The following is a 25,789-nucleotide window of genomic DNA, read 5'->3' on the forward strand; positions in this document are numbered from 1 at the left end:
AACCCTTAATCAAACCGCTATTTGGGAAACAAAATCAGTGAGAGAATGGAGCAAAGGATTATATATGTGTCTTGGGGCCCAGAGGGGTAAGCACAGGTGTGTATTCTGTAAGTACAGGTGTGTGAGACAGGTGAAGGCCCTGACTTCTTGCTTAACCTCATAGTCAGCATGCTCAATTCATCATATCACTCCTCCCCCATGCCTACCTCCACACACACACTCCTACTATGCTGCCATCACAGGTGTACAACAACCCCCTCAGTGTTTAAATTCCACCCTCATGAACAATGTCAACGACCGATAGTTTGTGTGTGTGTGTGTGTGTGTGTGTGTGTGTGTGTGTGTGTGCGTGTGCGTGCGTGTGTGTGCGTGTGTGTGTGAAAGAGAGAATGTGACAACGAGATGGGTCTGAGAAAGTTTGGAAATATAAATCATGTGAGTAAAGATACTTATCCTTTACTGCCGCCTACCTGTTTGCATTAAATCTCCATCTCTCCTCATTGTAATCTCTCCCCCTCTTTCAGTCTTTGTTTCTCTAGGCAAAGGCATCAAGGCATTAGGCCTTTTTCTGCTCTGTAAATGTCAGGGGTATGCTTGGCTGAGGCTTAATAAAGCGGAGGTAAACAGGGAATAGTGGCATTACCTACCCTGCATTCTGCTGGTCTTACAGCAAAATCAGCCATGTGCATTGTCTGACGCTGACATTTTCTCTCCCACATCTGCACTATGAAAATGTAAAGGCATTAACCAGCGTGATCCCAGAATTTAAAACATCTGTGAATCCATTTTATTTTTGAGTGATCACAGAGCAGCACTCTGGACTTAAAAGAAGTATGCAGAGCTCAAAGTCTATTCTCTTCTATGCTGATATAAATATCGTAGGAGTTGACAGGCCCTCGTCATTGGTCAAGTAACACTCACTCACAGTGAGTGAGTGAGTGAGTAAGTACTCATTCATTCACTCACTCACTCACAGACTCTCTCATACACACACACACACACACACACACACACACACACACACACACAGCTTTGTCATTGGACATGTGCTCACATCATTCTTTGTTCCTTCATTTCATGATCACCACCTTTGTCTTTATTCTACTCTCATTTCTGATGTTAATCAGAGAATAAACAGCAGCGCACTTTGATGCAGAGGAAAGTGGCTTCCTCGACGGTGATGAGACTGTGGGAGACAGTCAAGGGGATATTCCTCTAGATCTCAGATGAAGGTTCATCATTACAGCAGCCCTGTTCCAGCAAATGAACCTCAATTACAATAACGCTGCCTAAACGCTGCCAACTCAAGCAGAACAATCACATTTGGAGCGAGACATTGCAACGGCTCTTACACAATGACCTCAGCCTGCCTCATCATTCACCTAGACTATTTTAATCTGGGCCTACTTTCCATTATAGGGCAGTACTTTAAACCTCTCTCATTCAATCATGGCCATCAACAGAGTTGTTAGTCTCCAGGGCGCTTTGGTAATAATGCCTCATCCTCGCCATTTGCCTTTAAAAGATTGTGTTGTTAAACAACTCTTCTCTCAATATTTGTATTTGATTACACTCGTTGTATCTCTCCCTCCCCTCCTCCCTTCCTTAACCCATACACAACCACTCTCTGGCTTTGAGTTTCTCTTGACTCAGCATTACTGAAACCACAACCCTGCTGGCGGATAGAGAGCTTTGCACTGTCTAGACCACCAAAGACACCAAGAGGCCGTCTCCACAACCTCTTAGACAGATTTAAGTTGGACCGTATTTCAGCACCTCTCGGTGTGTCACCCAGAAAGGACGTGATGTCACCAGCTCCTACATCAGACACAAGCATGCAGGAGGTCTCAGAATAGCAAAAGGTCAGGAGTGCATGTCCTCTATGCAAAGCACGTTCTAATCCAGCTTCAAAAAGCAGCATGGTGGAGTTTAAGAGATAACCAGGCAGCTGCTGACCAGTAAATTCCTGGAAATATCTTCTACTGCAATCAATCCGATTCATTCTAAAGGTGTGCTCATCCTGTTTTCACATGCACAATCTCTTCCAACCCTGGCAACCACACCCAACACACTGTTTCTCCCTCTATTATCTCTCCATCTCACCTTTTCTCTCCTCTCCTACACAGTAGCAGGATTAATCACAGCACACTAAACAGTGACTGACGCCATTCACAAGGCCTGGCTTTGTTGCCAATGCTGCCCAGTGAATACAACTCCAGACCTTTTTGTCTGCCTAAGTGGACTCTTAGAGGAAGCTCCTCCCTCTCCAAGGACCCTCAGATTACCTCTGAAAAGGGCTTGGTGATGGGTGAGTTTTGCTGAGGTGGAGGGGGGGGGAGAGCAAGGAAGAGGGGGGAGGAGGGTGACAAATGATTGGGAAGATCCACTGCTCCCGGGGAGAGGTGCACCCTCTCCCTCTGGACAGCTAGTGATGCCATCAGCCACTGCTTAGCAACCAGTGGGTTTGCCTGAACAGAGTGAAAGACACACCAAAAAAAGGTAAAAGAAAGAAAAAAGATTTAAATCCCAGCAGAAAGGGGACTTGATTTGCTGACTACAGAAAGCAGGAGAAGCAAAACACGCAGCTGGGAAGAACAAAAGCGGGAGTTGACAGGTGAAAGAAAAGAAAAATGGGGCCTTGCCGGCACTTGCATTCAGCGACAACAAAAAAACTTGGCTTTACTGCCAAATTGTACAAACAATACAAAGCAAACACATGTGTAAATCATCACTCACAACATATTGCTGATATAATGTCCCAGTGTGTGACCAGTCAGGAGCATGATTTCCTCATTCTATGATCATGAGCCTCACTTTGTCTACGCACGTGTGTGTGTGTGCGCATGAGACAACTGCGTGTGAAAAGGTGTGCCCAATTCAAAAGTCGCACTAAAATTCAATCAGACTTCAGGTTTGTGCATTTTAAAAGTAATAGATCTTAATTGCTCCCGTCATTCCAGCAGTCACAGGTTGGACCAATCCCAATCACCATTTCCGTCACCTCAGCCCTCCTATTTTGAAGATTGATGTGAGTCATCACATTAACTCTGCAGTCCAGGCTGTTTTAATTCCCCCATTAAACCAGTTCTCTCGTAGGCCAGTGAATCCCAAGAAACCTTGTAAAATCGTAAAAAAGAAAAGAAAAAGATGCTGACTTAGCAGTCAGTGGCAGATAGGACGAAGAGGGCTTAAGCTTTTGGCTGCAGAAATTAAACAGTATCAATCTCATTTGCATCACTATTAAAGTTTAATCAAACAAATGGGAATAATAAACTGGGGCACTGTCCCAGCTTGGATTTAAGCCGGTTTACACTATGGTGTACAATCGCAGCATTGAAATCCTAAAGTCAAATGACCACAGCAGTACCATCCACTACAGTGCAGGGGCAGGCTGATCACCTCCAAGCCAGTGCAACTCCCACCCACAGGTCTCTGTTGTGTCAGACTACTTTATCTTTTATTTGTAGCATTTGAATACATAACAATATTTGGGATTTGTTTGTCATATTAAAAAAAAATGGATTTATTATTTATTAAAAATAATTTTGTAAGTGGACTTTTTTGTCATAATATATGCATACTATAAAATAATATTTACTTATTAAAAAAATACTACTGCTGCTTCTTCTATCTGTTGCATAATAAATTCATCTCTGCCCTAATTTTAACCTCCTGAAAAGGGATTAGCTGCATTGAGTGAAAGGGTTCTCGGTTTGCCTATATATTAATTGGAGTTTTATGAATGAAAAAAAAAATGTGCAATGGAAAATATTTGCTGATGATACGAAATACATTTAAATCCAAACTCCATAAGGTCAGTCTAGTTATCAACAGATAGCCAAACTGTATTACAGACTTCAGTCTTTTAATAATCCAAACTCAGTGAATCAATGAACGAATGATTTTTTGTCTTCCTGCCAACCAGGTTCCAACAACATAACTGTACAACACTGCTTACAATTGAAAACTGGGTAAAAATGACGGGTGGAGCGCCAGGGTGTAAGGGCAGTGTCTGGCGATGTCTGTGCAAAACAGAACTGAATATTAATATACCATTAAGAAGAAGTGTTGCACAACAACACGTTAGGCAACTTACCATCAACTTGGAAATACAGTAATCCGCCAACAAGGATGAACGCTAGCGGACCCATACTAGCATATTAAACATCCACGGCGGGCGCACAAAACCTCGAATTCACTGCAGGAAAGATATGTCCGAAATGACAGGCAAGTCTACTCCGTGTTTCTGGGAGTTATGGAGAGGTCGTAGTTACTGACAGAAGCCAGTTTCAATGTCCAAAAAATGGAGAGGATCCATCTCCCAGTAGGTCACCCGGAGCTGCTCGGGGTGTTCATATCCACCAAACTCTCAGCCTGTGAGTATGATCCTATCCCCGCTTGCCCCGCCAGTTCATCCGCAATACCTGCTAATTCTCCGAGAGGACCTGCTACACAAGCTGAGAGAGAGATAGGCTACAGTTAAGTCCACGCTGGAAAACAGACGCAGGCTGGGCACTTCTCCGCAGGTCCTTGGTTCCTCAGGACGCGTCTCTGGCACCTTTCAAATCTTCAGCGATGTCTCCCCAGTCCAACACATGGCTCGGCTGAGACTCTGACTGGAAACCAGACCCTCAACTCTCATGCATTCCCCAAAAGTTGTGTTATTACAATAGGAACCAGCTCCCAAAAGACCCATGTGCTTAGCCTGGGGAAAAAAGCGCTTTAAGTGTACAGTCGTACTACAAGTCAGTTCAACATCCTCCTTCTCTCTCTGCTGTTTGATTCCAACAGCGCTGCCGCTAGGAGCGCACCAGGCACCACGCCGGAACAGCCCGCAGCGCACCACACAGCACACACGGACCGGTCACACCGGGAAGACAGCAGCGACAAGGGAAGAGAGGAGTAGACTGAGAGGAAGGAAAAGCTCAGGAGACCTGGGCTCTCAGTCCAAATCTGTTTGTAGTTATGACGAAATGAAGACTAGACGAGTGACCATTTTTACTACTGTAAGATAATCACTCTGAACAGAGATGTCGAGATGTGCTGGAGTGGAGGATAAAGCCACACACACTCTGTTTATGCACATAGGACTGTTTACCTGAGTGTAGCCTACATATCATTTATAGCAAATGCATTATTTACCACACAATGTGAACACTACACTGATTCTTATCTGAAAATATCCACATAGTTTAACCACCTACTTACTGCAATATTAGTGGGGATTGTATAGAAAAAAAGAGGCAACAGGTAGCATAATGTCATAACTAGCTTTTTATAAATAAAATAAAAGTAGTTTTTTTTTATAATAACGCAGATGGTATGATTACGAATGTCATTTACAATTTCAGAATATGTGGAAACAACTAATCAATAGACTACATTTCTGTTTAGGCATATTAAAGATGTGATAAAGATGTTGAATAATACATGGATGTTAATGTCTTGAGATATTGAAGCAGAATCGTAAATATGATCTCTGTCAGAAATCAATGACTGATTGACCGAGCCCCTGCTAGAGATGAGGAGAGAGGTGGCCTCTCTGCATACATATGTCCTTTTCAGGGCAAAGTGTGCAGACAAAGACAGAATACAGCAAGCATACAAGATAATTACTACAATCCAATTTTTAATCATGGACAAATTCAGGTAGTATGACTTGGCACAGGTCCCAAGATATGATGAGGTTCAGAGATAGAGGGGGGTCGTGTATGGGGTCTGCCCCTACTACTGCCCAGCAAAGCTCTTCATGTTGTCTCAGCGGTTTATTATACAGTGAGCTATGAGCTGTGAGCTCCCCCTACTGGTGTCAGTTATAGCAATATTCTGGGCACCGGGCTCTTTTCACACTGCCCTATCAAGTAGTATAACAAGAGGAGACAGCCCATGTAGCCCTAACAGCACCATTTCTTAAGCAACGTGATTGATCACATGTTGCTTTTCAGCAGTAGAATTAAGCAGATTTGATTTAAAAAACACCAGAAGAGTTAAAAAAAAGAAAAAAACTGGTATATGTTGCAGCAGTATTTAAATAATTAGACTACTATTGTTTTTTCTTTCTCCACAGACCACAGCAAATTGGTTTATTATTTTATCCAAAGAACTTACACAATACAAACTCTGTAGTTGAATGAAACATTAGAAGAGATGTAAGGTTAGCCCCTTTGTTTTGACCTTTTTTATTTTAACAACCTAAAAGGCTTGGATTTCCCATTTTATGATTTACATCAAAGTCAGCCATAGAACAAAGCCCTCACAACTCACAGTATGTTCCCTGAAGGTGTCTGTGAAAACCATACTCTCCCGATAAAAAATACAGAGACTAACACCATGACAGGATGGCTTTGGCAAAGGGAACCACTTCTATTGCCTTTAATAATAGCTGTGACTGCTCATGGTTTCTTTTTTCTTCCGTTTGTTTGTCAAGCTGCATGTTCAAGCTTGTCCTATGAAGGCCTTACTGGGAACTGCAACATGTTGTACGTTTACTAGCTTGCTCCCATTGCAGGCAGCGCTGTCAGCTGGCCAGACACAGTGATTTATCTTCATATTTTAATATGTTTGTGAGCTGCACGCAAATGCTGTCTTCTCAGTGTCTCCACAGTGTCCTAGATTCTACCAGATGCGTGCAACCACACACACACACACACACACACACACACACACACACACACACAGCTAAACAGAAATTTATTGTGTCATCAGTGTTGCCGACGGTTCAAGGAGAAAAAAAGAGAATTGAAGAAAGGTAATTTACTAAGAAGAAAAGCATGCTTCAAACATAAACAATGGAGTGCATGGCTTCATTGATGGAAAAAGTAAGTTGAATGTATTTCTCCCTCAAGCACTGCCTTTTATTCCCTATTTTCAATCACTGGATCTGTAGCGGAGGTAGTGATATTCCCCGGGTTTCTAAATATCAGCTGAAAGTGGATTTATATTAATTAAACTGGAGGCTGTGTTTACTCAGGGCAAGGCATGTTACATAAAAAGGAGATGATGGGGCTAAGCCATGGACTGGTAACTCCTGGACACTATAATATGAGCTAATGCTTCATTCCACTGTTGGGAGAACTTCACAGATCCTTTATTAAGTTGGAGTTCATATTACTGACAAACAGGGTTTTCTGGGTTGATTAGTTTTTTACATTTTGAAAAATTGAGAGCATGCAAATGAGGTGTAACCACACACAAATAAGTGTGACGTCACTGAGGGGAAAGCAAAGCAAGAGCGGTGGTTTAGAACGGCTGCATCAACAACACAGATGAAATGAAAGATATTAAAAACATGGAAAATAACACAGTCTTGCATGCAATTATGCTGCCCCCCTTTTTTTCCATTACCGCAAAGACAATTTAAGTTTACGACCAGATGCTGAAATAGATCATTTGTTTTAACCTAAACTAACCATGCCACAATTACTGTCACATTTTTGTGCAATTTTGTGTTTTTAACTGAATCTAAACTAATTATCAATCAGACAATTTCCCATTATTGTCCTCAGAACATCTGCTCATTGATGGAGCCTGGGTGGAGCCATTCATAAGAATGGTTGTCTAGCGTGACTCACATCCATCCTCGTCCACTTCTCAACTGACATGCCTTTAATCGGTCAAGTTGAATCACAAAGACTTTAGTGTCAAAATTACGTTCAATATTTTTTTCTATTAATATAAGACACAATATAGCTGCTTGCTATAAGAAAGATACACTTTAAAAAGTAAGTTTATTAACAATTTATGTGATCCCTTTAAAATCTGAAGTGCTGCACACTTTAATTACAGCATCCTCCAATTGTTCTTGTAAATTATTAAGGCTCTTTTATCCAGTGGCCCAGTTTATACTAAAGCAATGTGAACATAAAATGCTGCAGTGTTGTTGTTTTTTTTTTGCAGAATTAAGCACAGCTGAAGATCAATAGGGGGTCCCCAAATGGAGAGTGTGATATCTGCGAGACAATCAGGAGCGTGTACAACAGCAGCACCCGCTCTGGGGGTTTGGAGACACATTCCAGCAGAGACATTTTCTGCATTTTAATTGCTTGTAACTAAGGTGCAATTCAAATGCAAACTATGAATCAAATGCAGACAGTGACAGAATGTGTAGTTAGAGCAAAGCTGCATCTGTCTGTATGTATGTGTGTGTCTTGGGGAGAAAGAGGAAAGTGTTTTTAATTGTGTGCCAGGTCAGAGGTTCAGGTAGCAACATCACTCATGATCAGATCAGAGTGGTATTTGGGGAGCTCTTAGCTGGATATCTTTCATGGCTGAGTATCCCCTTACTGGGTTTGGGTTCTCTGTATGGGGATGATTAGGAGCTGGAGGTGGGGAAGGCAGTGTGTGGAGGGGGGGGATGATGTGTGGAGGGGTGATTAATGTAGATGTCAGTAGCGGCCCTCCCTCCTCCGCTCCCTCCCCAGCATCCGTAATGACACCTGGGGAAGGCAGAATGGGTATACCTGCAGCCCAGGCTCCCTCAGCAGGGCATGATTCTTCCCCATGATCCTCCTCTGTCAGCAGTCCTGTCACTGGGCTCGGATCAGGACCTTATTAATGGGCCTCTATGTCAAACACAGATATTAAGCTGTGCTCTGCTCCGCACTATCCTCGGCAATAACACCCACACAGGCACACACACTGACACGATTATTTCTACACAATACAGTGACACATACACACACACACACACACACACACAGCCCACTCATAAACACATCACTACATGTGCATTAACATTTGCTGAAATATTACTTTCTTATTTAGCAAATTTTACAGATTCAGTTTCAGCATGACATAGAGTCCATCGATCTGTTAGATATCTCGGTTTCTCTTCCCTACTTTCACTCTTTAATACACACAAAGCCAATATCACATTATGCTGAAAAAGTGACAAACCCCTCACTACGATGCATTGTACAACAATGCAAATCTCTCCACTCCAGGTTATATGGCTACCGAGTAAAGTCTGTGGCATGCTGAACACGGATAGACCCAAATTGCTGGCAGAGAGCCTCGGCAGCTAGGACTGCTTTTGCTATTTAGGCTTGTGGCTTTAATATGATGCATAGAACAGGGAAACATATATAAGAGCCCAAGTTTTGGAGACAAAACACAGCAGACCTGGGTTTATTCAGGGCAATAAAACATTTAATGGATGTCAGTGGGACACATGTTAAATTTTGTACTCTATGATACTCCCTCGGAGGGGCTGAAGCAGGAGGCTGTACAGATGGAGGAAGAATGGTGGACACGACACCTGAGCTCGATGAGGAGAGAGGCTTCCATCAGCAGGACATACACTCTGTATGTAATACATCGCCCCGTCTTCCTCTGATTCACTCAAAGGTACAGGAAGTGAGATAGGGCCACCCTATCAAATGTTGCAAAACTGGGGATTACAGTTTAGGAATTCTTGCTTGTCCCGTTCTCTCTCACATTCTTGTTGAGTGAAGTATCAAATAAACTAGCTATAAATATGTGACCTTGTTGGCAAATATAAGTGAACATAAAGCAACTATGAGGCAATTATATGGGACAGAGTAGAGGTTTGTAATTTCTAGATGAAAACCTTAAAGTGCCCATATTATGAAAAAAAAATCACTTTTTCTGGGATTTGGGGTGTTATTTTGTGTCTCTGGTGCTTCCAAAGCCATCCATGCTGTTCTGAGTGAGATACGGTTTCTGAATGTGTCCTGCCTTCAGTCTCCTAGTGAGCTGGTCAAATTCTGCACGGCTTTCTAAGTCACTAGCCGAGACTAGCCGAGACTAGCCGAGCTAGCGCTAGCATGCTAGCTCGTTCTCAATGGCAAAACACTGCTACAACACACACTAGTTCACCCTAATCTACAAAAGAAACACTTCCATGTCCCTGTTCTGCAGGTATTCCACGCTAAGTTGGAAGTGTGCCCTCATTTAGAAGAAGTCTCCCGGCTAATCCTGCCTTGTACTGACCAAAGTTGTTTAAACGGCTAGCTAGCTGATGTGATCCTTACCTAGCTACTGCGCAGGTGCAACTGCCAACAAAGATGGAACAGAAGTGCCATGTCTCACGCTGTAGCTAAAACAGAGACCTGAACACAAAAAAAAATGAAAATTAAACCATGTAAACCTATTCTGGTAAAACCTCTAAATACAATGATGAACCTGAAAATGAGCATAATATGAGCACTTTAAAGCCCCTGAAAACGTAATCTGAAAATCTTGTATATTTCTCTATAAAATACCCATGACTAAATAAGCAGCAATCAAAGTTAAAGTTAGGAGAAGAAATACATCCATAAATATTTTTTATAAATAGTTACAACACTTTTCATTACGACTTTGTAGGTGCGGTTCGATCAGATTTGATTGACATAAGCAAATAACAAACAATTCATTACATTGTAATTCAAATGTTTTACTCTGATTGGTGTGCAGAAATACATGACATCACCTTTTTTTTTTTTAACTGAGCCCTGCCCACATGTGAAATAACCACACGAACTTTGCCCAAAATGTGATATTCACGTAAGATCCCATCATGTGTTTTCAGGGTTAATCGTGAGGATTTTTTTTCTCTTTAGCAATATTTCATCAAAATGTAGAACGGTATGACGCTGCAGTAAAAGAAAATAGACTGTGAAACAACCTATCCGTGCGGCTCCAATTACTGAACAAAACAAATATTCGATATAGAAGACAGACTTTTATATTTAGTCCTGTACACAGGTGGTAACATCAGCATTCTTTCCCTGAAAAGGTCAGTTCACAGAAGTCACTAACACACTCACAAATGTCAAAAAAGAATCTGTAAAGTACACTATGAGATAGGTTCAGTTGTAGGGAATCCAAAATAAACTTTACAGATGATCTGTCTCCTTCCTCCATGTTTTCTATTTTATGTCAACCTTTCTTTTCCTCCCACTCTTATTAGATATTCCAGCCCACTTCTTCAACCACATTCCTGTCATTTATGGAATTTCCCTGTCTAGGTGAAAAACAGCCCACTCCCAGGGTCCTGAGAGCTGCAGCTAATTAGCTGGCCTACTTTTTCCTAAACGTAGCCGCTTAATCTTTCTCCTGTACAAACTCCTCACAACTGTCATCTTCCACCTATGGCAGACCTTGATAACAGGGTGCTAGTCATCGTCATAACAGAACAGGGTAAACAGTTTGGTCCAGTGAGCGATGGGCAGCAGCCGCCAGTGAGTGAGAAGTGAATACTTCAACTGTGAAGAATCAGAAAGGAGGCAGTGAGAGGAAGGGAGGACAAGAGCTTCTCAAGTATCTCTCCAACCTCATTATCAGGACATTGTCCTTCCTGTCTCCAGTCCTCCTCCTCAGACCCACAGCTATGGACATCATTAGCAAAACTCTGAGCAGCTCGGTTTCCTCTGAAATCCCTTCATCCTGCACAACCAGACTACACAGACTGATAAGACTGGCTTCATGTTTGGCATGTGGAAGCCCAAAGTGTCAATCCTTTATACAACAGTCCCTGCTAAAATGGGAAGTTATTTATCTTCATTATCCCTGCATGAAATTCTGAAAAAGGCACAGTTGGTCTCATAAACACCCAAGTAACCCAAACAAATGGATTTATTTAAGCTATCAACATCATGTATTCATAGTCATTTCCTTCTCCCTCATTAAAAACATTATTGCAAAGAATTGCCAAATTCTCCCCAAGACTTGGCATGAACATCCTTAATCAAGGCACACACATTTATGAGTCTTGTTGGAAAGAATAAACTTTACAAGACAGTTAGCACAACACATTTACATGTCTGAGACGCATTGTGTAATCACAAAAAACACTATTAACCTGTTGAGTTTCTCACATGATTTAATCCATGTAAACGACCGTATATGCAGTTTATATTTCCAATTATAGTGTTTATTTTGGCTTGCAATTAAATAAATAGCTATGCTTTAAATTAGAGGAGATTAGAGATTAGAAAGAAGTTAGCGTTACCAAAGAAGATTTTTACTTATAGAATGCCAGCTATTCCTGTTCAATATCACTGCGACATCTTCCACTCCTTTGTATTAGATGCTGTAAATATTGTGTATTCTTTGTTAGAGGAAGCAGTGTGGCTGTGGGCATGAACTAAGACTTTAATTAAACCTCCTTCTGTAGTGGTGGCATGTGATCAATAAACAGTATTTAAGGATTGCTAGACTATCCAATTGCTGGAAGTCATGCAATTTATTTTCCGTGCTAGCAGGTAGCAAATGTAAAGCAGTGGAAATAACATTACATCGCAAGTTCCACAAAAGTACTATTACTATCAAAGGCAGTGTTCATTGTATTTAACCGCATTGCATATCGGATGGCATCATATTGTGCAGGTGCTCATTGTTTTCTGCCCGTCCTCTATAGATCAGAAATGGAAATTAACTTTTGGTTTGCAAAGCAGCCGCTCACCCAGTCGTGGAAAAGTCAACATGTGGTGATTGAATTCTCATGTACCTACTTTTCTAGAGAGCTGCTAACTAAGGAGGATTGGGATGATAGTGAAATTTTGGGCTCTAATCCTAAATAGATTCAAGTATTCACCAGGAAGAAAATAAGACATTATTTGGTCATAATCTCCACTGATTTCTTCTATATTCCTTCTACTTCTTTTTAACACCAATTTGTATTCACTATACAGTATATGTGTCTGTCATACTTATAATGAAATACATAGTTTAATGTTTACTATATCTTAGTAGTCAACCCAGTATGCCGGAGTGTAAACATGGAACACTCAGCATTATAATGTACTTATTGCAGCTGAAGCCCATTTTTAGGGAATAGGAATGTGTAGTTAAAAAAACTCAGCTTTTATCTGCTAAAAGGCCGTTTCTTTTTTGCACAAATTGAAGATTACACTCAAAATATATACCCCATTACACTCTCAACTATGCACTCACTTTTGGAACAGAGCCCAGAATTAAAACTGCTCCTCTCAACATCTCTCCCGTCTCTATGAAACCTTTTTAATCTCCCTGTCCCCTCTGTACACTAAACCGGCTGTAATCATGACTGGAAAAACAATATTACCCCCTCACGTCCTTTAAATTGTCTGCTTTGCTCCTCACCTTCAGTCAGGTGTTTCGAGGGGGAAAACATTCATCTCAATATTCGGATTTGGTAACCCTGTGGCCTGGGACAATTTCAACATCTGTTGTCTCTTATTGGCAGAAACTAAAATGTGTTGCACACTTTGGTCTGCAATGTTGTCGTGTACAGCTCCAGCTCCACTACCCAGGATGACTTGCTATGGTTGTGAATGAATATAAATACTCACAATGTAGCAGCAAGTTTACTTGATCACATATATAAGCAATCTTCTACATAAGTTTACCAAAGCAGCTTGACTACGTATTGTTATGAAACGACAAAACAGAATTTTAGTCTCTAAAGCAGCTGCTTACATTTGGCTCTCACATATCAATACCTTTTGGACAGATCGTAATCTCTGTACTGGATAAAACACATAGACAGAATCATTTGAAGGCAGCGCTCATCAGAGGTTCAAACTCAATTGTCCCCCAAAATGGAAAGTGATTTAGAGCCTGAGGTCATAGTCGCTCCCAAATGACACATTAGGGCACCGCTTCCACATGCTCGACCAGGGACACCATGACCCTTTTGGGGGAGAAAAATATCCAGACACTGGGGGGGGGGCCTGGGGCACCAAACTGCCATAAATGCCTCAATGTCACCAATCTGAGCTGAGTGATGGTCTGACACGGATGACGCTGGACACCACTGCTGGCCTATAATTAATTTTAGGCATGAACTTGCACACACATGAACAGAAACACAACACATGCCTACAAGCAGCAGGTGATGACATTTAAAAGGTACAATATGTGATATTTTTGCATTAAAATGTTAAAAAATGACTATTCCTATGTTATATACGTTGTTGAGCTGTGTACTTACATTATCCCAAATGCTTCCAACAATGTTTAAACCCAGAGAAATCTGTAATTTTATTTCAATGACACAGAACACAGTACGTTTAAGGAAGGCAAAAAGCTACTCTAGTAAAGGCTCAGAATGTACTGTATGTTGAAGCACTTTACTGAAGGAGAGATTGATTTCATTTGTAAATGACTGTTGAGTTGTTACATGACAAGAGCTGCAGCTCAGCTGTATCATTCTGCTAAGCTCCCCTCAAATCACTGATCTGGTGATAAAACAATGGAGGTATGTAAGTGGATTCCACCGGGTGTAAGTGGATTTCACAGCGAGCAAGTTACCACAGCCACTCCTAACCTGTGACCTCTTTCTGTGTTTGCTAACTGTCTCCCACAAATAATTCTAACCCCCCTTGGCTGAATGAATTACACAGACAGTATGGATCGTCATAGTCTCTTCAGGCCCTAATGAAACTGGGATCGTGCATCTGACATTTCCATCCCCCAGGGCCAAGCCTCGCACGGCCGCAGCCTCGTACCCTGGCCTTGCCACTTCACACTAATTGCTGCCTCATAAGCAAGCACCACAGCAACAAATCCAGTTAACGACAGTGGCATATTGATCGCTGGCAGGCAGGCAGCACCCCTGTCCCTAGGTAAGGGAGGAGGGGCACTGTGGCTTTTACAACCTGAGGGATGGCTTGCACCCAATAAAGAGCACGTCCCTGTGACAAAATAAAAACCAAAAGAGGGTCAGAGTGATACAATTACCGCTCGGCAGCTCTGACCCTAACTGTAGGTGAACAATAGACTGCAGGATGGCGGTGGGAGTGGGGGGCAGAGAAGAGTGGGCCCTCATTATAGACGTAGGCCACAAGACCTGTTCAATTTGCTCCATAAATGAGCACTGAAGAAGCACTTTCGCGCTGTCCCAACAGAGCCATTACAGGCCTAGTCTGAACACAGAAGAAGATTTTGCAGCATGCCTAAAATACAGCCGGCAGCAGTGGGACATTAGGCCAAACAGATCTGAAAGCTATGAATACACGACGGCTGTTCAAATAGCAGCCTATAAATCCATGATGTCACCAATACAGTATTGCTGCATCGGTACTTAAAATGTTTTATGGTTACATGACGCGTTAATCATAATTTCACTTTATGTATGGTGTTTTATTGTATTTTAAATATTGTAAACAACTCAACATGGTATACAACATGTGCTGACTGGTACTGCTGAACTCTGGGTGTTTTATGCAGCAAACAGGGTGCCTAATTGGAAAAGGAAACAAAGCATATTAGTCAAACTACTCATTTACATACTAAAATGGCACGGAGAAAAGGCAATGCTGCATTTTCTTCTTATTTATCTGTGAGAGCACAGTAAAAGGTGATAGAATGAGGCCAAACAATGGGAGGCTTAGTGAGACTGCGTTTCTGCTTAAATCTTACATCCATCAAAGATGTTATTTTTCACAGATACTGTATATCTGAGGAGCTGGTAAACATCAAAGTTGTAAGCAATCATCAAGAGCATTGTGACACATTCCATAAATCGGTTTTAATGCAGCACTAAATTACTGTTTTCCATTGCCTTTGTTGTCTAATCTGGCTTACTTTCAACCCCCACTGTATCATGCAGTCTCTTCCTCCAAGAATAGCTCTTTCTTCAGTTCTAAGCTGCTGCTACAACAGACAGTAGATGTCCGCTCTCTCTTTTATGCCAGCCACATTACAAATTCTGCCTTAAACGTTTGTTCTACTTACTACAGTGACTGAATCCACAGTTTACTAAACATGTGTATATTCACATTTCCATCAGCTGCCGATCTCTCACGTCAGACTGCAGTAGAAGGTGTTCAGTAAAGACAGAGCAGTGTATCCACCATTGTTTCTGGCTCCTTCTGCTTTAAACTGTCCAGCAGGTGTAGGTTGAATCTGTTCATAATGTGACCTTTATATATATACAGCAATTACTAAATTATACGTTTATTATTGTCTTTATCAATGAACAAAAAATCGTTACTGGGTCTCAATTGACATATGTGAACAGATTGTGTGATAAATTAGTACTAGAGGAAGAGTGGAGAAAAAACATCTGGTTTTACCACAAAACTACAAGATGGTCACATCTGGACTAATACAATTAGATGCTGATTCCTGTGGATAACTCTCTGATGTTACAACATAAACCAGACTCGGCACCATTTGGTTTCTGGCAGCGTCTCTCTGTGAAACAACTTGCCCCTCCCTTCACAGTGTTGACCCACAACAAGTCTCCACTGCTATGGCACAAGCCCTTCTGAGCTGCCCACTGATTATTCAACATGAAAAGACATAAAAGTTGAATAATTTAAAATTGACATTGGCGGGTGGTTGGTTACTGATTAGCAGCTACATCAAAGACACTTCTCATTCACTATCATTTTCACCTTTTCGTAAACGAGCTGAAATATTTGTGCAACATTTGGATGGAATCATTTCATTCAGCAACTGCTTAGGCACATTGCTATGGTTTATTCATCAACCTTCAGCAGCAACAGCTCGTGTAATTAGTCAGAACGGCAAATCTTGCCGAAAGGTGACACGTTTGTAGCTATGGTATGTGTTTTTCTATCTGTTCATACACAGATTTATCATTACATATATTTGTGTTTGGGTTAACGTAATGCACTAGCTTGGCACATTGATGCATCTCTTTCCTTGTTTTGATTTACAGTTAACACAAAAGAAGAAAAAGCAGGCACATGCGACAATGTTACAATACACATAAATTATGAATGCATTCCCTGCAGGAGTGAATCATAAATTCAGAATGGAGGTAAAAACCAAACAAAGAAAATCACTATGCAGTCACATGGGAGTGAATAAGTCCTGCAGTGACACTGTGACTTAAATAACCTGCTTTTAAAAATGAACAAGAAGAAAATTAGCAGTTTGAAGACTCATGACTCGCCATGTCCAGGGTGTTGCCACAGTTGCTGTGGCTGCTGTTACAGCCTTCTAGGAGGTAAACAGAATGAGTGTGTGGACACGCGGCCCTGGGTCAACAACATTATTTGAATTTTACTACACTGCTGTGCAGTGCTGCCGGCCTTGAGACTTTACTGTGTGCCATTAAGGTCTAACACATAAAATCGAAAAGGTCATATCTGCTCTAAAAGCGTGAGGTTGTTACCTTTACAACAGAAAGAGAGACAAGGATAGAAGAGAAAGAGAGAAGGTGATAGAAAGCATCTATATTTGCTAACTTTAAAAAACAAAATGATAAATAATTATTTGCAGCATAGTCTGTCATACTGTAAATCAATCTATTTATGTTGTTTTTCTTCCTCTTGGAAGTATTTTTGTTGATATATTTATTGTGGCTGTATATGGATGAGAACCTATAGAGTTTGTGTTGTGCTCCTTATTGTGTCCTAGCTATCAACAGGAAAAGTCATGTCTATAGAGTCTCTGGTATCCTATAATCACAGGAGATCGTAATCGTACTCCCACTAGCTTCAAAAAGAGGATATAATAGAAAACAACAGAGGATGTGTGGGTTAAAAGGAATTGCAACAATTTAAACGTGGTGAGCAGTTTGAGCTGAGCTTAATGAGTTCTGTGAGACAGTGTCATCCAAACACCTCACAGAAAAAGGACCTGTTTTAATAAGGCCCCTTGTTCTGAAACTACCTATTGATTTTCACTGTGGCGGGTTGTGGGGCAGTGACCTGCTCTGGTTCTTGGCTCCCACAAAAGCTAAATTGAGCCATTTAGAACATGGGTCTGTCTTAAGAGACTCCGGCTCAGCACTGACTCCCCCAGCCAATTTATTTCCATCAGGTGGAACTTTTTCCTGGAGCTGGAAGAATTTCAGAACAATGGACCTGCTGCTGAAGATCCTGGCACACAATTTCCTACTTCCTTTAATCAGCCTCTACTGCGTTTGGCTCTCAGCCCTTTGTTTTATTATAGTTTAACATTAGACTTATAACTCTGACCCAACTGCACCACGACGACTTATAGAGCTAAGTTTTTTTCCTTTTCCCCCCCTTTAAAGCCCAATCAAGTATTGCAGTCATCAAAAAGTTGGAGGAAGCCTATGTATCGCTGCTCCAGCTCCTCTCACAGCAGACTGTCAAATCTACTGGCCCTCTGCAGCTGAAATGCACTGACTGGTTGACTTGACAAACAATGGAGAGAGAGCAAAACTGCCATCGGCACGAAAACAACAATGTGACACGGACATGATGAAGGAATGCACATGCCGTTCATACACAAGCCTGCCCACAAGCATGCACACACATGCGTGAACCTTGCATGACACATTGTACTAATCAGTACTAATTACAGATGGGTACTGAAGACCAGTCTATAATTAGCACTGCATCCTGATTGGTCAGAATGTTAAAGTTTGCCTCCTGTTAAATGTACTATTTCTGTGGACTGTAGTTAAAATGCTAACTGTAAAGCAAAGCGAAAGAAAACACAGCTAACACTATGTGTATGTTTATAACAAATGTGTAGTGTGTAATGGATGTAACACTAGAGACCTAACTGCTCTTAGATGTACTCTAGGAAACCTGTCTTGCCAAATGTTTCCTTACATCTGATGTGTTACCTGTTTTTTACGCAACTAACTACCTGTGCCCTTAAATACAGTAGAGTCACTCCTGACACATGAGCCTCTATCTGGAGCAGAAGGCTGGTTATTCTTCCTGTACCAACCACGTGTAAGCTAGACAGTCATAGTCTAGATCTCACACACTAATTCTTTCCCCCTCCAGGTGTACAACAATAACAGTTTACTATGGATCCCTTTGCAGAATAAAAAAAAGACAAATAAAGGATATATTGAGCACTGGTGCACCTAGTTATCAATTTTAATTCTGTTACAATTAAGGAGACTTCTGATAAGTATAGATGCCAATAAACAGTACTGATATCAGTATAGTCCTAATGATTCCCATCACTTGTACTAGTAGCTGTAAAGCACAGCTGTGGCTGTTATTAAGTTTATGGATTTCTGTAAAATAGCCAGCTGTATCAGTGAGCTTTCAATTGTCTGTACTAATGAAGTTACGAGGTGGATAAAGAGCGACTGAAGCTAAAACTACTGTTGACTGTTGTACATGCCTACAATTTGTTTACATGTATTTACAAGTGTCCCAGGACAGACATTAGAAGAGGTTATTCCATTATGAGAGGCTCATATTTAGCTGTCTCTGCACGCTACATTCCATATCACCAAAGCATAGTGTATAGTCAGTGTGCTGAAAGAGAAATGTAGCAGCACACTATTGAAATCCGGGGGGGTATTGCACAAAAGTAGAATTTATAAATCCAGGATAACTGATAAAGCAAGACTTGACCTAGTCTAATCTGTGCATCCTGGCTTGGTGCGTTTCACGAAGACTGAACCAGGCTGAGGAGGAGCGACTAGGTCGAGCCAGGCTGAGGTCATTCGGATAGATGCTCGTTCACCGCTTTCCTTAACAGACCGCAAGGTCGATCACAGATTTACTGATGCTAAAATGGAGAATACGCATTGTGTATTCTTTACACAGAGTGAGCAGCAGCTTCATATGGAATTATGACAACTTGAAACACATTATTTGTAAAAAAGAAACACGGCCGCTGTAATAAAACAGCGAGAGGAGGCGTGGCAGACGATCGCGGACCGACTGAATGCGTAAGTAGCCTAAATATATACATTTACTGACCACTGCTCGGAATTGAAACCTCCATACCATTCAAGGAGTTAGGCTGATTATTTGCAAAAAATGAGCTGTTGTACTCTTTGCTTTAAAAGTGAGCAGAAGACTGCCTAATGACCTAATGTTACTCAGGAAATTTACCATGAAGATCAATTACAACCACTAATCTACAATGCTAGATTGCGATGCATCCATATCCCTCTCTCTCTCTCTCTCTCTCTCTCTCTCTCTCTCTCGTATGGGCTAAAATATAAATTACCTAAGTAACATATTAACTTCCATTGCTTGCTTTTCAGGCAAAGTGTTCAACAGTTTGTTTGTGGAAATAATTAGCCTAACTCCTTGAATAGTTTAATTTAAGAGCAGTAGTTCGTAAATTTTATATTTTTAGATATATCATTCAGTCGGTCCGCTATTATCTGTCACGCTTTTTCTTACTGGCAGAGTTTTCTTCTTTACATATTGTATGCTTTGCTTCCTCTGCTTTGACGGCCTATTAATGGACACAGAAAAGAAACACACTGATTAGACTGGACTCTGAAATCTAGAAACTATAATAATAATTAAGTGATAAATGTAATGCACACTTTAAACATGACTGTAACACAGTATATTCATCAGTTATTTCCCCCCCAGCTAAATATAAGGTCAAAAACCATTGGGGTGTCCTCTCCCTGTTGTTTCATGAATGTACAGTAGTCTACACTATATAGTTATTGGTCCAGTGAACTAAGTCTATAATTAGGGAGGATTGTACAATTATAAAAACCTATAATAATTGTTCAATCCTCCCAAATTATAGTCCCAGTTCACTGGAGACAACACACATTGTGTGCTAACAATACCAAATACAATGCACATGGAAGAGGAACATACATGATCCTTTGTTAAAGAATACTAAACGAAATAAATCAACTAAAATAATTAAAGGTGTATTTGTCCCTGACCAGTCTGCCATTCTTAGAACCACTAACACGTGTATAGCACTTTTTCATTTAAATCAGCCTTTTCTAACTATCTCCGTAATACATTCACCAAACTTATAACAAGCAGTCTTCATACAGCAATATAACAGTAAGAATGACTGTCACATGAATAATTATAAAAATAATGGTCAACTTTAAATAATAGCAGTGCTTTACTGAACAGCAACAAGCACCTGTTGTATTTTCATGCAGGCTGATAACAATAGGGTAAAAATCACTGCTGAGTGATCAGAAAAGGCTAGCTGTACAGAATACATCTCCATGGTAACTTAGGTGCCTCTGCTTTTGTGAAACCAAGTCAAGGCTAAATTCATCCAGGATAACTGGAATAACCTGGCTTAATCCCTTATCCTGGTTTTGTGCAATAGCCCTCTGGTCAGGGATCACATCCAAGCATATACCGTGCTGTCCCTCTGAGTGAACTCCTGCTGAAAGAGCAAAAAAAAGATGAAAGGAAGCAGATCTGAACCGCAGATCAAACAAGAACTGCTTTATAAACTAATCCAAATATTTTTCTCTTTTGAGAAGGCATGAATAGAGAGTGTAATTCAGGTGAAGAGAATGGTAATGCTGTGCCATTGGTCACTTACGTTACAGTGTATATGGCGATATCCGAAAAACCGTGGAACAGTGCTCAAAGGCAGAATGAGAAAAACTGATATTAAAGTAAGAGAGGGGAAAAAAAACATTCAAGGTCACCCTTGTCCTTTCCCTCGCGGCTGCAAAACATTTCAGTGCACAGTGCTGCAGCACATTCATAGCTCAAGCCAATTTTGCCAGAGGAATCAATATGGCTGAAATATTGGGCTTTTATGAGTTGCTACATTCAGCTGGGGGCCATGTGAGCGGAGTAATGTGTTCAGCTAGATTACATTTAAACAGCCTAGACATTGAGAAGGGGTGAAACAAACTTACATGGGAAGAACAAAGAGGAGGACAAGTCTATGATTATTTTAATTACTGTTATTAATATTGTTGATTCTTACATGGATACAGTCCGGGAGCTCATCTGCATAACATCTAATGGTGGCATAATGTACTATTAGGTGCAACCTATTTGATATTTATGTGGGTGAATTGTGAATTATAAGACTTTAAAGAGACGTGCGTCCATGTTACAGTAGTGCTGTTTAAAGCCTATAAGCAAACCATAATGGATTGTTATTCATATTTGATGTTGTTTAATTATTTAACACAAAGCCCATATTTCCTTTTGCTTGTTACATGTTACAGTATGGTATAGTACTGAACCTTGGAGAGGAGTTACAATTAGCGTCCAAAAACTCTCACTCAACATACATATGTATGTATGTATGTATGGTATGTGAGTATTTCAGATATCACAAACTTAAAATAATAATCCAAATCTATCCTTTAATTGACATATACTGTATGTATTAATTGCTATTCTGCCTTTCTCCTCTGTCTGTATGACTATTATAAATAGAGGGGTTTTTGTTCATTATTTATTGAACCCTTGTTTCACATATTGTCAGCATATTGCTGCAAGGCGCAGGCTTAATGATTCATGGAGTTTGCTACCTATTTGCCCACTTCTCTCTTTTAGTAAGAGAAAAATAAGCCATTCTAGATTGTTTCTCATAAAGTATAGTATTCGTGTAATATATTTAAATAGCATTAATCAACAGTGTCCCTGGTCAAATATATCTAATGAGTATTTACAACTTGCGCTGTATATCCAGTCTCTTAGGGCCATCAACAACGTGGTGCAGGTGGTTCTTGTGGTTTCTGACAGTGGTCTCTTTGAGACCTCGTAAAGTCTCAGAGGTGTGGAAAAGAACATCGTGTCAGCCACAGAGCCACTGCTCAACCAATGCCTAAAAAGAGCATCTGAGATAGCCATTACACAGCCATAGTGCCAGGGAAAAGGGTGGGCCGGTGGGGCCCCCTGGCAGTTCCACAGTCATTAATGCCCTCAATTTGCCTTAATGGCTTTCTCAATCCCAGCCCTCAATTCCATTCGTCCCCATGCCAGACTGTATTTCGTCTCCTCTTACTGCCTGTAATTAATCCATTCATCTCTAAAAGATCCGATCAATGCTGTCTGGAATGAGAGCTACCATGCCACGGGAATAGAACAGGAAAACATGTAGACTGCACTTTGGTCAAACAGTGTGTGTAACTGGACTGAAAGTGGAATTATTGATAAAACACAACTGTAAATATTGGTGATCTATAACTGTATATAGTAACACATTTACTATGTAATATCAATAGCATGTAATATGGAAATAAATGTTGCACATAAACCCCTCAGCATTTCTACACATGTCTAAACTCCCACAGTGAGCTATTACAAATCTCAATAGGATCATACAGTGAGCATTCCTACTGGAGATGATTTTTCAATTCCAGTCCCATTATTACTTTTCCGAGCTAAATGTCATGCACAGTATATATATAAAAAAAATCCATTTCCAATTTATGTTTTGGAAATGTATTTTTAAGAGGAAGAGATGCTGTGTTGGCTGGGGGAGTATTCCACATGAAGCCAGATCCAGTTACCATCATATCTATCACACTGGTTTGGTAAAAAGGAAAGCCTGTTAGAAGTACATGTTTGGGTTGTAATGATTCATTCTGGTTAAAAATGAATAGGCACAACATGTGCATGCATGTGTATGTATTTGTGTGTCTGTGTGAGCACGTGTTTTCATGATTCAGAAATGCTGGCAGGCAATCAGGCACCACGAGCCCTCCCACTGACCCCACTACTAAATCCCCCTCCTTGGTCTGGCCTGGGATCAATAAGTAATTTTTTGGAGCTGATTAGTTTGCAACAGGAAGGTGGTCACTGCCTGATCTGTCCTAAGGATATAATCAAGCACTAAAAAGTGGCATTATTGCCACTGTAATGTGAGCAGGGCGGGTGTAACAGTAATAGTATGTGATACATGTTTCATTGGAAATGGTGTTATGGACCAGGATGCAGAAAAGAGAGGTGGATCTGACTTGGAAAACAGAAGCACTTTGCCTAAACTAAATCTGCAATAGTGAAGGATGCTTTTGATTGGTTGTTGAAAATCTGCCATGTTGCTGACTGGTTTGTATAGGGTGTCATCAGTGAAAAGTGGAGAAAATGAAAGAAAATAAATGGACGGAAGGGAATGGCCACAAAAAAAGTCATTTAGGGCCTGTAGGACTGCAGTAAGAACTGCAGTAAATTCAGCTGGTTTAATCCCACAGAGACTGATCGTGACACCTCAGAAATGAGCATAAGAAGGCATGAAAGAAATTTGTGGCTTGGATGAATTCTCACTTGTCTTTGGATGGAGTGTGCCCATCATATTTGTATAACCAGACTCTTCCAGTAAAACTGCTTTATCACTGTTCAAAATTATGTGCTAACTAAGCTCATTCATCATAGATGGGTCTCACAGTATGAATAGACAATATATGGAAGGTTTCATGATACTACCTTCTTTCCCGTCTGGACAAAAAAAAACACTAACATCTGGCTTTTGTCTTTAGTGGGAAAGGTTACACCTGGTGGAAACACTAGTTTTCGGCACGATCATTTGATGCTTGTCGCCTCCATCGGTAAATTCTGCCACTCTCAGCACAAATTTGTTTTAAAGTTTGAAAGAGAAACTGATATAAAAAATAAGTAACAACCATAACATTTTCAGTGGCCTCCATGCTGCTTTCTACTGTTATCTAACCCTGTTTTCTGGCGCATTTGTGACGCCAAACGAAAAGAAAAAAAGAGTACTTGTGTACTGGCAATGGGACAGCACTCTTTGACATTTAAAAAAGCTGCATATACACCATAGACTGTATATTATTAACAGTCTATGATATACACGCTAATTTTGGTGGGAAAAGGGTATACAAGTAGACGTATGGTGTGGTTAACTTAATCAAACTAATTCAACAGTGCAGCCCTGAGAAAAACCAACAGTCAAAGAAGGAAAAAGGTGTACATAGCACTGTCAGTCTTTACAGAACTGCCAAGAAAAAAACAAAGAAGTTGCTGAGAGGCATACTAATGTAGGATTTAAACAAGTAAGTCAAACTATATTTTCCTCAGTTAGTGACCAAGTAGTGTACATAATAAAATCTTACAGCTATGTGCAACCTGTTACTTTAAAACATACCTGTCTATGCTTAATATCTATCTATCAGTATCTAGAAGGACTGAGCTCACCTCAAAAATTCATTTTGGACATGTTCCATTACAAAAAAAACTTCCCATTTAAGTTGTTATTTTTGGAAACACTTCTGTAGCTTTTTATGTTTTTTGGATGTGCTCTTTTATCTGCTGCATAGCTCTTCCAAACAGCAGGTTGTCTTTCATGTGCTACATTACACAGGCTCTGAGGAAGTATGTCAACACTACCGGCTTTCAAACTCTCCACTATTCCTGACTACAGTGCTGTCAGTCATCTCTCCACTTCTATTCAAATGTGCTTAATAAAAGTGCAACATTTATTACATACTAAAGGTACTATGCAGTACTAAGTTGTGTTTTCCTCTGTTTTTTGTAAAGGCATACTATACAGGAATTGTCACTTAACAGTTTGTAACATTCAAAGCCGGCCCCTCCTCCCCCGGCTCAACGACACCAGAAGTGCACGTCCCCAGACCGTGGTTGAGAGAACACAGCCCAGTGTACCACCTGCAGCATCCCTGCAGCCAAAGGGAAAGCCAACCCCAGATTCACTCTCGTTTTGGAAAGAGCTCTTTCACTTGGCGTTTCGTCTTGCTATATTTGCGTTTTTCCAGCGCTGTGTCCGCCATTTTCATAGCTTCCTCTTGGATGCTTGCTTTCACATGGGCTACACACCCAGGGCCCAAAAGATGATGCCCAGAAAGGTCCAGAACCCAGCGAAATAAGAAGAAAATACAGGCAGAGGGTCAGATACAGTCACACATTTCTAGGTCATAAGTGATGGGATTACTTTTGTATGAGTCTATACATTGTTTTTTAGGGCAATCTATCTATAATCATGTACCAAAATATAGCTTTAGGTACTGCAAAAACAAAGCCTGATCAAGAAGCCTCTAAGGTCTCTGTAATGCAGTACATTGGAGCCTGAATTGCATGTTTTAGCATGATTCATACTCAGCCGAATAGGTTTTTGGTTAAGATGCTGTGAAGATTTCGTTTTTTTTCATGCTATATAGCAATATGGAAAATATAGTAGTATGTGGGAAGAATTTAATTTATAAAAACTACATTTACAT

At 40.7% G+C, this 25,789-nt stretch overlaps 1 protein-coding gene across 8 annotated transcripts in view; it reads right to left on the minus strand.

Moving 5' to 3' along the window:
* The window catches only part of robo2 (roundabout, axon guidance receptor, homolog 2 (Drosophila)), a 177,396-nt gene extending 172,433 nt beyond the window's left edge, over positions 1-4,963 (minus strand). For 6 of the 8 annotated variants that reach the window (XM_028570053.1, XM_028570050.1, XM_028570036.1 and 3 more), the window contains exon 1: positions 4,097-4,963. In XM_028570053.1, coding sequence (XP_028425854.1) covers positions 4,097-4,151 — 55 coding nt within the window. In that variant the 5' untranslated portion in view covers positions 4,152-4,963. The remainder of the gene's footprint in view (positions 1-4,096) is intronic. The other 2 variants (XM_028570056.1, XM_028570055.1) reach the window with 1 other exon arrangement.
* Between the last annotated feature and the right edge of the window lie 20,826 nt (positions 4,964-25,789).

Source organism: Perca flavescens, chromosome 3 (genome assembly GCF_004354835.1).
Source record: "Perca flavescens isolate YP-PL-M2 chromosome 3, PFLA_1.0, whole genome shotgun sequence".
Taxonomy (NCBI): Eukaryota; Metazoa; Chordata; class Actinopteri; order Perciformes; family Percidae; genus Perca; species Perca flavescens.